The sequence below is a fragment of the Poecilia mexicana genome, unplaced genomic scaffold, assembly GCF_051168715.1.
Source record: "Poecilia mexicana isolate PSO_F unplaced genomic scaffold, ASM5116871v1 scaffold_8, whole genome shotgun sequence".
Taxonomy (NCBI): Eukaryota; Metazoa; Chordata; class Actinopteri; order Cyprinodontiformes; family Poeciliidae; genus Poecilia; species Poecilia mexicana.
This window is the reverse complement of record NW_028263377.1, coordinates 17229658-17243566: the sequence shown is the minus strand read 5'-3', so window position 1 is coordinate 17243566 and position 13909 is coordinate 17229658. Positions and strand designations below refer to the sequence as shown.

Sequence of the window (13909 nt, the reverse complement as noted above, 5' to 3'; positions counted from 1 at the left end):
TTCATTTGCCCTGCACTGTCCATCAATTTACCTAGCCATGAATTTTTGTAGCCATGTGCGTTTGGGTGAGGAATATAAAATTGTGAATAGAACTTAACATACTGACACCCTTATACAAGTTGTAGAAATGTTATATTAATTCATTTGTTTGTTATTTATTTTGGATAAACTTCATAAGTAATTGATTGGGCTGAGGAGAACTAACTCTTTCCTTTGTTTTCCATCTAGACTCTTCCTCTCTTTTCGTTTTCAGTTGTTTAAGAAATTACCTTTTGGATATTCAGAAAAGGAATTCAACTCTGTGTGCTCTGTCTCTTGCCTTTGCTCCTCCCTTAGAATTAAAGGCATGCACTGTGTTAACGCCCCTCTGTCATTTACTTGCTGATGCTGACATGTCTCTGTGCGTCCCCGTGTATGTGCAGAGCGCCGGGCTGCTGTGCAGTCAGCAGACTGCACTAAGACCTTTCTCAAGTCACCTGCTGGAGCAGCAGCAGAGATTAATGGCTGAATGGGCTCCGCCATGCCCAGCAGTCTCCCCTGTGTTGTCCCATTGGAGGGTACGTTGAAACTGAGCAGGCTGGCATTATCGGGCACAGCCAGACCACACTGTGAAAAGGGATTACGCTGTCAATCGTCACGCTCACAAACAACATGCTGCTGGAGAAAAGAAGGCGCTCTCCCAGCTTGGATAAAGACCGACGAACTGCGCTCTGCTTTTCTCCCCCTTGAAAATCAGAGAAAAATGTCTTGCTTAAACAAAGGATCCCTGTGCCCCCACCTCAGTTGGTGAATTGGCATAAATCTGGATGCTTATTAATCATCACAATAAAAAGAAAGACAAAGTGGGGATGGGAAAAGAGTGTTTGAGGTAGAAAAAGCTGTGAAACAGAGGAAAAATTAAAGAAAAAAAAAACAAGAGTATGCAATTATCGCCCTGTTACCCTGCACAGAAAGCCACACCTCCCGTGTTATTGCCATGCTGTTTGCCCTCTCTGTGCATTTCATTAATTAAGATTGGAGGAAACAGGGGCTGCAATGAGGCAAGGTCATTAAGCCCACCACAACACTCCTCCCTCTCCTGAGCCAGCTCTCAGCTCCAGCTGCATTGTTCCTATGTCAAGAAAGAAGAGACTCAACACCCAGGGATGAATTTGAAAGGAAAGAAAAAAAAAAAGATACCGTCATATAGGGACAAGGCCATATAAAGTGCATTCCTGAATGAAGTTGCATGTTTGTCTTTGATTTAATTTACAGAGATTGTATTCTGTTCCTTTTTCTCATTGTCCGTATTCTCTGTATGTTGGAAAGTTAGGTTGGAAGAATTGATGGGCCTTTTTGTGGGCATTAATCTTCTGGTATATTTATGATTAGATATTTTACCGCTCTTTTTATCAGTGGTAAACTGATGAACGAATAAATCAATTCATAAACTTGGTTGAAATTAGTTAGTTTCCAACTATGGATGATAGGTTAGACTTTAGATTCTTCATAGAGTGGAAGTTGGGGCCATTCCAGAAGCTTAGCTGTTTTATCCATACCATGTCAAACCCAGTTCTGATACTAATTTGGCTTTAGGATCCTTTTGGGACACCCAAAAGGGTATCCAAGTTTCAACCATCTGCCACTTAAATCGAGGGGGGAGTTGAAGAATTTGGAGGTACCCCCTGATTAATCTATTGCCCTAGTGCAATAAACCTCCTTGACTCATCTAAACATCAGAACATTCTTCTCCTGCTTGACCGTAAATCCTTTCTAAAGAAGGAATCTGACTTGCTCATATGGGCACTGAAGATGTTGACTTTGTTTGAAGATGTTGGTTTTGCTTGAAGATGTTGGTTTTGTCACTTGGGCTCCTTTTTTGGTTGGCACTCCCTCAGACCTTGTTGTGATGCCAGGAGGTTGTTTAGAGATACTGTCAGTGTCTGGTTGGACTGCAACTTCCTATCTTTAATTTACTCAAATGGATTGGGGTTGTATGTATGCAATTCAATCTATGTCTATATATTTGATCTTAAATCCATAATAATAATTCCAAACTTGTGCAATCTGTTCTTATTTCATAAATGCATTGAGGTTGCTGGCTGCTTGCTACGCAAAGAAGAATGGTTTATATGTATCATTGAAAACGCCCAAATTATGACATTCATGTCATTGATGAGTGCACGTTTCAGTGACTGGCATTGCATATGAATCCCAGAAAAAAGCAGGTACACTCTGTCATGTTAGGGTTTTTAAATATTATTTGCTTACATGTATCCAAACTTAAATATAAATAAAGATGGCCAGGCGTGCCACATTATTTATCTAGCACTCCTTAGACCTTATTTTTTAAGCTTCTTTAAAAATTATTTATACATTTGTATAAATAGGGTAGTTTAATTTGCATTCACGTGTTTAGAGACCATAGTTACCCAGTTGCAGTGGTGTTGTCATAGTGATGCCTGTCTAGGCTTTCATCTCAGTCCACATTCTCTCTCTTCTCCACCCTCAAAGTCCTTTGTGCTCTCCAGTGTCCTATTTCATAATGATTATGTTTTTCTGTGGTATTGGTATAAATGTGCCACAGATGGCCTTGATTTAAAGAGCGCAGGTGTACTGGCTTATAGGCCCAAAATCCAAGCATCCTTTTACCTCTAAACTAGGTTACTAAGAGTTATAGAGAACGAGCTCTCTGTTCACACAAGCCTAAAATCCACCCTCATCGCCACACTCAGATGAGTATAGGTGCTGCTGTTGGTTCTCACGGTGTGATGAAGAATAAGCCGTATGTCTCAAAGAAAAATGTCATATTACACCAATCCCAGAGCTTTTCTTTCATTATCTAAATGCTAAACTCAGGCAGGAAAAGCAAACATTAGAATCACAGCCAGTACTTATTTGCGTATGAACACCAGCAGCTGCACTGGGCCTGAAGGATTACCACATATAACTCCATCACAGTAGCGGGTGTCACTTTATCAACCGTCTCTCTCCCTCTCTCTTAGGTCCAGGATACCCTCGATTTTCAGGGAGTCTGGCCCACACTTTCCTTCCAATGAGCCACTTAGATCACCATGCCAACAGTGGTGTTTTGTATGGGCAGCACCGTTTCTATGACACACAAAAAGGTAAGACATGCTAATAAGAAGACAGTTGAGAACACATTTATTCACCAAATGTAACCTTATTTGCTTGCATGTCTTCTTTTCTGTTCTAGAAAACTTTTACCTGCGGGGTCTTCCATCCCAGCCATCGCTCATTTCAGCCAATCACGGCCTGCCATCGATGTCTAGGACAGGTTCAGGACACTCTCAGGGGTCCTGCAGCAGGGACAGAGACCCAGGCTTGGGGGCAGGTATACATAAGGGTCTTAAAGAGGGATCAGTGGAGAGAGGAGTGGTACCTGTCAAGGACAAGGAAAGATCCAGTGGAAAACAAGATGCTAAAGAGCGACAGCAGCAGCAACAGCAACACCAGAATCACCAGACACCTCAGACCACGCACCACCACCATTCCCACACCCATCAGCAGCAGTCTCACTATCCACAGCACCCACTGCCATTAGAGGAGGTCAATAGTCGAGCGCTGGAGAGACATAAAGCATCGCTCGCCATGGAGTACACTAAAGATCACCATCAGAATATGAGCAAGCCCCTTAGTGCTTGTTTACATAATGGCAAGATGCCAAATGGAGATCCAGGAACGACAGCAGGGTCGAAAGTCTCCTTGCCAAGCTGTGGTGGAGAGGGCACAGGCCTTCGATCTATGGTAGACGGGGGGAGCAGCCAGGGCAGGCATATAGGGTCCAATGTCAATGGTCGCTGCACCAAAGAAGGGGTAAGTGGTGAGATGAGGATTAGTGAACAGCCTTCTGATTGTCTGGAAAGGGGTCAGGCACCACTTCATCACTCTCTGCCCTACTCAGTACCTCCACCCTTACACATGGGCTCTGCTGCCGGAGGGGCACATAGTCATCCCCATCCTCATGCTCACCCCCATTCACATCCTCATCCAGGGGGATTTCATTGCCTTCAGCTCCACCCCAGCCATCCACACCACCCACATCATTCACACCATACCCACCACCATCCAGATTTTTTCTGCCCACCCCCACCTGCTCCTTTGGCCAACCCTGCCTCACAAGACAGAGGGACAATCAATGTAGGACGGGACCCTAAAGTCACAGGGCCAACATTTGTACCATCTGTGGCAGACCTAGGGGACAAATCAAATGGACCATTCCAGCTTGGTAACCCTGATTGCCAGGGTGTGGGAAACGGAGGAGGCAGCACCTCCAAGGACAAAGCAATTGAAAAAGGTGGCAGTGGGCACCATAGTAACTGGCAGAGAAAACAGCAACAGCAGCATCCATACAGAAAGACAGAGAAGTCTCTAGACTGGATGCAGTCTCACCATCAACACGTTCAGCCCTCACAGCTTCCTCCGCAACCCCAACAGCAACAACAAAAAACGCCCCATTCTCAACAACAGCACCAAGTTGTACGATCACGCAGCGCAGAGTGTATTAATAGTTCGGTGGACATGGATGTGTTCAGGCCTTCGCTTTCCCAGGGACCAAAGGCGGGGCATTCTGTCCCTCATTCTGTCAACTCTTCTCCTTACAGAGATTGTTCCCATCAGGGACCTCCACCTAATTCTTCCCCACTTGGAAACAAAAACATGGGACAACATGCAGGGGCTGGAGCAGCCCATACTTCCGGAGGCAGCTGCTCATTACAGAGAGAAGGCCAAAAGGTAGCTAGGATTCGTCACCAGCAGCATGGCAGACCTGGCCCAGATGCTCCTTCTCCAGCTGAGCTGAACCAGAGTAACAATCAGGAGCTTAAGAGAAAGATGGACATGTCTCCTTATGGGTATAACAACAACAGTGGTCAACATCATCACCAGCAACCACCTGTACCTCCGTGGGGAATGAGGCCTCCACATCACATGTCACAACCAGAAGAGGAGCAGAGGAGGTCGTACATGGAGTTAGGAGGCTCTGGTGGACAACACTCACAACGGCAACAGCAGCAACAACAGCAAGGATTAGGGCTCCCTCCTCAACAGCCCCCACCCGCACCCACTCTCAGTCAGCAACAGCCACAGCAGCAACCGGAAGCCCAAGGTCCAACTCAGGGCGAGAGCAGTGCCATGAAAAGCCTGCTGAAGTACAGCAACCAGCAACAACCATTGCTTCTTTCTCAGAAGAGCCCATTTGGGGGGCTGGGAAGTCTCAAATCGGGTCCATCAGGGGGTAGCTGTGCTCTCCAGGGCAACAAGCAGACTCTCCCTTCCAGGAAGGGCCCTGCTGATGGTGAGCGCCCTGATTACAGTGTGAGGAGCAGAGAAACGGGGGAGGCGGGTCATGTGGAAAACGAGGTGCGGCAGCCCCCAGTGGGAATTGCAGTAGCAGTCGCCAGACAAAGGGAGCCGCCATGCCGTTCAGGAGACGGTCACCCCAACAGCCGGCAGGGACGAGTTCATAACTCTGTGAAAGGTAGGGTAGAGCAATGCACAACAAATGACAGTGTAACAAATTGTTGAAACAAAGATAAAATATTCAGAAGGCCAAAATTTAAAAAAAATTGTTGTGGTCAATATAAGTCAAAATAATTTTTTATTTAGTTTTGTTATTTAGCAACGTTTGGTCGCCTCTTTCGGGATTCTTTTTAAACGCAAATTGAACTCCAATTTTGGTGAATGTTGCTGATTACTGTTGAATTTCATTGTAAATATTCATTCAAATAATATTTTTTCATACTATATCCAGTCTCAAATATTGGGTTTTGCAAACAAACGGAAAGTCCTTTTTAAATTTGCATCAGTAACAGAAATGAATTCCACTTGTCCATATTTTAGAACTTTGAAAAACTTGTAACTTGTATCAGCATGATTTCATATTTTTAATATATAGTTAATAGAAGACTATTAGGAGTATCTGCCTTATGTGTAATGTTCGTCTCACAGGATTGCCCCGCTCCATGTATCCTGTGGATCCCAATGAGGAGGAAAGGAAAAGGATAAATGAAGAACAAATGGGTCTCAATTGTCTGGATAGAGATAGAGACGCATACATCAGGTATGTAAATGTAGTTCCCAAGGCTACACAAATTTGCTTTGTAAAAAAAAAAAAAACACACATGTACTGTATTTCTCTGCTCCTCTATTTTATAATGACAGGGATAATAAGGAACGTGTGGAGTTTGCAAGGATCCACCCTTCCACCAGCTGCCATGGAGACCTCACCTCCCATCTGATGGTCCCTGGTGGGACATCCCTCCAGTCTGGTCAGTTAGGAGACCCTGCTGCACATTCTGCTCACCATCATTGGATGCCAAGAACTGGAAGTCCATCCCTTTGGATGACAGGACATTCTTATGGTAAATAAAATAAAATAAAATAAACTAACAACAACCTTCTGTTACACATGTCTTGTTTGCAGCAGTTTCAATTTCAAACACAAGTTTTGAAAATGCAAAGAACAAATTCTCTCCATGCTTTTTGTTACCATTTTGTTTTTAAATCAAACTATTTCAAATTGCCTTTTCATTCTTCTGGGATTTGAAACTGGTAATCACATGCATATATTAGTTTTGTAATCTCTGTTGTAATCATTTTGTACAGCAGGTATAGGTCATACACCCTTGCATCAGAACCTGCCTCCAGGTTTTTCTTCAGCCATGCCAGGCCCCCTGCAGCCAGTCCTTCCTCTACCACAGGACCCCTCAGCCCAGTTAGTGGTCCTTCCCTCTGAGCCTGCACCCCATCCAGCGCCACATCACTTGGGTATGCCATAATTTTGCACTATCAATTGTAAAGAAAAGAAAATGTGCGTAATAGTAATTCAATTAAACATTTACTTTAATAAATAATGTTTACATGTTTGAATGTTTGAAGTAGACATTCAAACGTCTTTTTAAATAAACTCCAGTGTTTTTTTAAATAATTAGTGGTGATCTTGCAAGAAAACATAATAGAAGCAACAAAAGACTTTAGATTAAAAGGAAACTCAACATCCTTCTGGACAAAAACATTTAACATGCAGAGCTGCAACTGAATGGTTGGGATCAAGTTATATTTATGTGTCAGAATGCCCTCATCAAGGCCCCAAGAGCTAAAGAGGAATGGTAAAGCAATTCAATATCTTAATGTGTGAACTGGTAAATATACCCCAAAAAACATTTAATAAACACACTCAGAGGAGCTATATACAAATGCTTGCCCCCCATTTTAGATTTTAATTTGTTAAATATAACATTATTGCAATTTTTCACTTCACAACACTACTAAATGATGGTCTATAGCATAAAATCCTATATTGATATGTCAAAGTTTTTGTCTGTAATAAGACAAAAATTCAAGTAGCATAAATACTTTTGCACTTCATGTGCACTACAATAAACTTTGAATGCTCAGGGGAGGAAAAATAACAAATGTGACAGAATGATTGCTTTTTATAAGCCACCATATACACATATTTAGTCAATAGACAGACGACTTTAATCTGCCTGCTCACAGTCTTAGAACCGGCAGTTCAGTTGTCGCTCAGCGGGACTAACAACTGAGAAGGAAATGGATCAACACAAACTACCCTACAGGGAAACATTTGCATATTCAAGTCTGACTTTAATTGTTGGGCTATGACAAAAGAAGGAATTAAGAAAAAAAAAGTAGATGAACCTGTTAATAGGAAATGCATAATAAAGTCACACAGAGAGGGAAAGGGAAAATAAGGTGGTTGTGTGGCTCCTTGAGTGTAACATCTGCTATAAGAGAGGAAGTACACTTTGAGACGTGGGAATTAGGATTTCTGAAATCCCCCTTTTTATTGAGGTTTGACTGAGCAGGTGGGACATTTCTGAGTTCTCCGAAGGGGCGTAGTTCTATTTTCAGCCTGGAGCTTGACCTCTAATCAACCTAAAAACAATAATCATCTGGTGTCATTGCACCATTGTTAAAACTTTCCTCCTACATTCCAAAATTCTCAGAGCAGATTGTAAGAAAGCGCTTTTTGTTTTAAACAGAGGAGGGAGAGTGTGGGATTTTTGCTGCCTGGGGAGATGTTGTGCAGTGAAGTAAAAAAAAAAAAAAATCGTTTTTGAAAGGATCGATGTTTCTATAAAATGTGAATACAATGGTTTTTAAATGATCCCTAATGGTTTTTGCTGTTTGACAATTGTCATCTGACAGGTACATAATGATAGAAAAAGAGAAAAGAATTGTTATCTGCATGGCAATGTATCGTAGGGTGCTATACATGGTGATATGAAAAAAAGAATGTGTGCATGGGTGTGCATGCATGGGCTTTTGTTGTAGCGAAGAGTCCCCTCATTGAATTCCTCCTTCCTTTTTCTCATTAGACGTGATCGAGCAGCAAGGGCTGTGGCCCCCTGTGTATAGCGCGCGGGGCCCACCCTCCCACATGCAACATCCTGCTGTGTACTCCCGATCTCAGTTTCTACGGCAACAGGAGCTGTACGCCTTCCAGCAGCACCAACAGCTCCAGCATCAGCACCAGAATCACCAGTCGCAGCAGCTGCAGCTACCTCCTCAGCCTCAGCAGCAACACAGGGCCGCGCACACCATGCAGCATCAGTCCACGCACAATGAACAGGTGGGTGTCAAGTCTCGGTGTGTGTGTTTATCGTATTTTAAAAAGACACACACGATATGTGTATAAAACGAAACTTTTTGACATGGCAGATACACAAGAGACCAGACGAGCCGTCAGATGAACTAGAAGAACTGATTACAGAGCCAAGACCATCCAAACCTGCTAAGAACTACTCCTACAACCCCCCACAGAGAAGCAACTCACCCCCTGGAGCCTGTGCCACTCACTTGTCCCCTTGTTACCAATCCCCCTCACTGCGCCAACATCCCAGAAGCACTCCTTCCACGCCCTGCCCAGCACCCAGCCCCATGGCGGCAACCCCTCACTCTCCTGCAATCAGTCCTGCACCACCTCAGATGCTCAAGGGTCCTGAATCCCAGGATAAGAGGGGCGAAGGACAGGCCCCTCAAGATTACCCAGAATCTCTGGAGCCTGGTAAGCAACAGGGGAAAAAAGCCTTTATTGTCTGCAACTGCAGAGTGCTCTTTGGATTCAAGTGAATCGCAGTAAAAGAGGACATTAGCTTATTTCTTCACAATAATTTCAATCTTACACTGGTCATTAAACATGGTGATTTCATCCACTTCTGTCAATACTGATGATAACGACTATTGAAAGCCTAAAATCCAGTTTCTTTGAAAAGATGAATATTACAAAAGACCAATTGGGAAGTTTTATTTCACGAGATGTAAGCATGAGTCAGTGCTTCAAGAGCCACTTTGCTTACGGTAAGCCACTACTGAACCAGAGACAATTTCTGAAGAGTCTTGCCAGAGTTGAGGAGAGAAAGGACTGTACTGTTGCACATTGGTCCAAAGTCCTGCTTAAAAAAAAAGAAGTACATGTTATAATTCATCTGGAAATCAGTGTCTCAGAACTTAACGTAGAAAAGCAGAGGTGCAGAATCCAAGTTGCTTATGAACAAGTGTGAAGTTTCCAAAGTTAGTGATTTGAAGAGCCACGTTGTTTGCTGGTGTTCTAGCACTTACACACACACCCACAACAAAAGTATCTACTTTAATGACAATGGTATCATCATGATTGACTGGCCAGTCACCTGGCCTGAATCTTTGAGATAATAGTCAGGACAATAGCCCCTCAACAGTCTGCCTCCATGCCACGATACTTTGATAAGCCAGTGACGGGTGGTATTATCAAAATTACTACAAATCAATGCTTGACATTACAAGTTCTGCTTTATAAAATTTAAATATCAAAATTCATTAACTTTTAGAGAATATTCAAATTTATTGGGATTTACCTATACATCTAAATAAGTCTTGCTAACAAAGGAAAAGTTCTCAAGGATTAAGCAAAGCGCTGGAAATACACTGAATGGTAATTGGCATTCAGTGATCTCTTATTTCAGCTGGTGTTGTGCTAAAATGTGTGGGTGGCTCTTCTGGAAAGCCCCCAACTGACTAAACAACTCAGAGCTCAGGAAAATGTCTGCCGTCTGTGACGGCTGCATTGGGACGTCGTTCCCTTGGTGATCACCAAGAAATACCTCAGCCATGTCCCCCACCTAGCTCAGCCATTACTCTCTTTCCATCATTATAATGTCTGGCTCATGTTTACTGCATGCCAGAGGAATTTTTAGTGTAGCGGATAAACCAAAGGCCTGGCAGACTTTAAATTAAACACATACAGATTTCTCTGAGCCCCTTTCTGCTGCTGGGAGATAGAGCCAAGAGCATCTTCATTAAGCTGTTACTCACTTCTTAAAACTCTGCACACAAAAGGAAAGCTTGCAATAATTGTCCTTAGCACCTACTATTCATAACTTTGTCTGCTTTTAGATTTGCCTCCGGGATATACATACCCAGCCATTGCCCTGGGATACAGAAATGGACCATCCCCGCAGGATGTTCGCCTGGCTCAACCGGCCGACCTGGAAGCGGTCCAAGCAGAACCTCCAGAGCACGCTCCCCAGTCTCTTGCTGGTCTAGGGGAGGAGTTAGACTGCCAGGTCCCAGTGATGCCCCTCACAGAGCCACTCCCACTCAAGGAAGTGGAGCCAGGAGAGGAGGAAAGCATGAATGAGAGAGCCCTACAACTGAGGGAGGAGGTGGAGGTCACCGCGGTGACGGCAGCCAACTATGTGCCTGACGAGGAGGGGGCCGATGAACAGGGTTCAGCTGAGGCAGATGTGCTTTCTTGCCCCCCAGTTGTGAGCTCAGTGTGTGAGACGGCTTCCTGTCCAGTTCCCCTTGTGAAAGAGCAGCCCAGTGGGCCACATGCTGTCATTACTTTAGAGGAGGAAGACGATGAGGAAGCGGTGGGTGAGGAGAGTCAGGTGCTACATGATCAAAAGGTCAACCTACATGCAGAGCAGGAGTCAGAGCTGCCTGCCATCATAGAGCTTGACCCCGCTTCCCCTGCTGTGTATGAGTCGCCATGCCCCCAGCCAGAGGCGGCAAAGGAGAGTGAGCATGAGAATAAGATGACCCAAGAAGATGCCGCAGTGGACTTTCTGTGTCCTTCGCCTGCCTCAACCTCCGCCTGCAGCAATGGCGAAGAAGCTGCTGCTGTGCCCTGCAAACCTTATGTGCCCTGCTACTGGAGTCTGGAGCTGCTGATTGCCGCTGCTTTTTGCACAGATGTACCCCCATTTCCATTGTTCTCCAATAGCACGCCATCAACTGTGCTGTCACAGTGCGCCCCCAACAAGGGCATGGAGCTTCTAAGTGAGCTGGCAGATCTGGAGCTGCAGCAGATGAAGCACATCTGTGGAAAAACCCCTGGTGAGTGACAGTGGGTCTTGCATGACTCACTCAGTGCTTCTGTTTTGATTTTGTTACAACCACACACTCTAATACATTTTTATTGGCATAGCCTATAACTTTAAAGCAAAAGAAAATTAAACATTTTTCATTTTTGTCGCTACAATGGAAGGGTTTAGATCAAAATATTTGTGGGTTGGATTGGCCCAGTCAAAGTCCAGACCTAAATTCAATTGTAAATCTGTGGCATGACTTAAACACCAAGTTATCCAATCATCCAATGTGAGTGAACTTGAACTGTTTGGGAAAAAAAACAAAAAACTTTCTCTTTAAATGTGCAATGGTGGTTGAGACACACTGCAAAATGCTTGCAGCTGTAGATGCTGCAAAACAAACTGAATATAAATGCCCATAAAAATCTTCTTTCAAAATCATGCATCATTTCCCTTTCAGTCAACAATTGTATGCTACCATTTGTTGGACTGGTACATAAAACTCTAGCAGAATAAATGGAAGTTTGTGGCTGAAACATGGCAGAATGTGAAAAAGTTCAAGTTGTTGTATTGACAGGTATCGGGATATAAAGAGCAACACACTTCTTACCCTTCCTCCTTTTTCTCTTTCCGTTGAGACTATCCTGCAAGCTCCCTCCCAGTTGCTCATCTCTTCATGCTGATCTGGGGAGCATTTGATGGACTTTAACATGTCCCCAGAGAGGCTCCTTTCATGCTTGCCTTGTGTTGCTCATCTATTGCATGTTAAAAGCACTTTTTTTATTTCCTAAAACCTGTTTTAAAGATGCAGAAGCCTCAAGAGAGGAAGGAGAAGAAGCACTGCAGTGCTGAACTCTCAGGAAAGGGTGTGCACCCCCTCTCACTTTCTTGCCGCCTCTCTCTTATGTCCATTCGAGGAAGCTACCTCTCTGTCTCGCCATCCGGCAGCTGTTTGATCCACACGTGTGCACACACAGTCAAATCAAAAAAGGAGGCACATCAGTTTCTTTTCCGTTCCTCCCAAACACAACATGTTATCAAAAGTCTTATTTGCAGTCACAAAAGCAGTGCATGTTTTCAAGTCGTTGAGCATTGCCTCGCTAATTAGAGCCTATTGTTTAAAGTGGCTTTAAAAGCGTTCTCACTGTTCAAAGCACTGTGTTTTTTAATTAATACAAAAGAATGTTTTGTATTTACCACAACATAAATGCGTTTAACTGCTCCCTTATGAGGGCTCTGAAAAAAAAAAAAAAAAAAAAAAATCACATGATTACAGAATAAGGAACATCATTTCCATGGCAGAACATTAACAGTTTAAGTCAGTTTAGAGGCACAAAAGCATTCTTTTCCAAAGAAAGAGATAAAAAAAGCAACCATACCTTGGTTTTCTCTATGCTATTCCTCCTGTGGTTCAAAAACATGACTAAGTTTGCTTTGTCAGTGAGTTTGATTATGCCCAGCTGTTTGTCCAGTTGTCCAGTGTGTACCCTGCCTCTTGCTCTCAATGACACTATGATCACAGGTATCTATAAAAATATGACCGTTATTGTAAAAAGCTTAAGCATTCGTCCTTTGTTTCCATACAGAGGAGGACCTGCTCATGTTTGATCTCCAAAGTCTTGCCACCTTGGCGACAGCCCGCGCCTTGGAGGCGGGATCACAGGAGAGCAGTAAAACTGGCCCACAGCAAAACTTCTCGGCTCGTCGGATCTTCAATTTACGAAGAAAGTTCAGCTGGGCGCCTCGTAATGAGCCGGTGAGGGTGAAACTGATGCGAGGAGATCATTATTTTAAATTCTTTCAGTTACCAATTCACATTATTTATTTGGACCAAGTTATTACAACTGTCGTCTTCAAGCACTTTCCAGATGAAATCTGTCAAATAGACAGATTTAAATACATTCCAAATTTCTCCTCAATATCAAACAATGCATTGAAGTTAATTTATTTATTCAAATTGGTTTAAAGGCTTTCTATCTAAGGAAATTCATCAGATTGCATAGTCACACTCTTTTCACAGATTTTTTTTACTTTAACAAATACCAAGCTTTATCTCTAATATTTGCTTTTTTACTCTGTGTACTTCAGGTATGCCCAGCTAAAGTTAGCATGGAAACAATGGATGGCCCTGAGCTTGAAATGCGTGTAAAACTGGCTGATATACAACGCCGCTACAAAGAGAAACAAAAGGAGTTGGCCAAACTTCAGAGGAAGCATGACCATCAGTGAGTTTTTTCCATAAAGCTTCACTCAAACATAGTCAAATTAGTTAAAACTTAAAGTAGTATGCTTCCAGTTTTTATAGAGGATTATATTTAATGTTTCACAAATAGCACCTTATGGTTTGGATGCAAGTTCATCTCCCTTCTTGTGTGTTTACGTCCTCTTGTGTATGTAGGAAGGAGGAAACACCTCGAAGTCCTGCAAGGCGAGGGCCTGGACGTCCAAGGAAGAGGAAGCCCACCCTAACCACGGGCCCTGTGTCCTCAAATGAGGGCCAAAGGAAAGTCAAGTAAGTGTAAATCAGTCCATCTCCGCTTGCCGACTGTAATCAGAGCTTTAATGAAATCACCAGCAACCAGAGATCTCCCTCACTG

At 43.5% G+C, this 13909-nt stretch overlaps 1 protein-coding gene across 1 annotated transcript in view; it reads left to right on the top strand.

Annotated features, from left to right (window-relative positions):
• bahcc1a (BAH domain and coiled-coil containing 1a) overlaps window positions 1-13909 on the top strand; it is a 75806-nt gene that overhangs the window by 44669 nt on the left and 17228 nt on the right. The window contains exons 4-14 of the mRNA XM_014990874.2: window positions 2985-3107; window positions 3197-5479; window positions 5950-6061; window positions 6163-6362; window positions 6607-6768; window positions 8343-8596; window positions 8686-9031; window positions 10396-11340; window positions 12899-13068; window positions 13401-13537; window positions 13711-13824. Coding sequence (XP_014846360.2) covers window positions 2985-3107; window positions 3197-5479; window positions 5950-6061; window positions 6163-6362; window positions 6607-6768; window positions 8343-8596; window positions 8686-9031; window positions 10396-11340; window positions 12899-13068; window positions 13401-13537; window positions 13711-13824 — 4846 coding nt within the window. The remainder of the gene's footprint in view (window positions 1-2984; window positions 3108-3196; window positions 5480-5949; window positions 6062-6162; window positions 6363-6606; window positions 6769-8342; window positions 8597-8685; window positions 9032-10395; window positions 11341-12898; window positions 13069-13400; window positions 13538-13710; window positions 13825-13909) is intronic.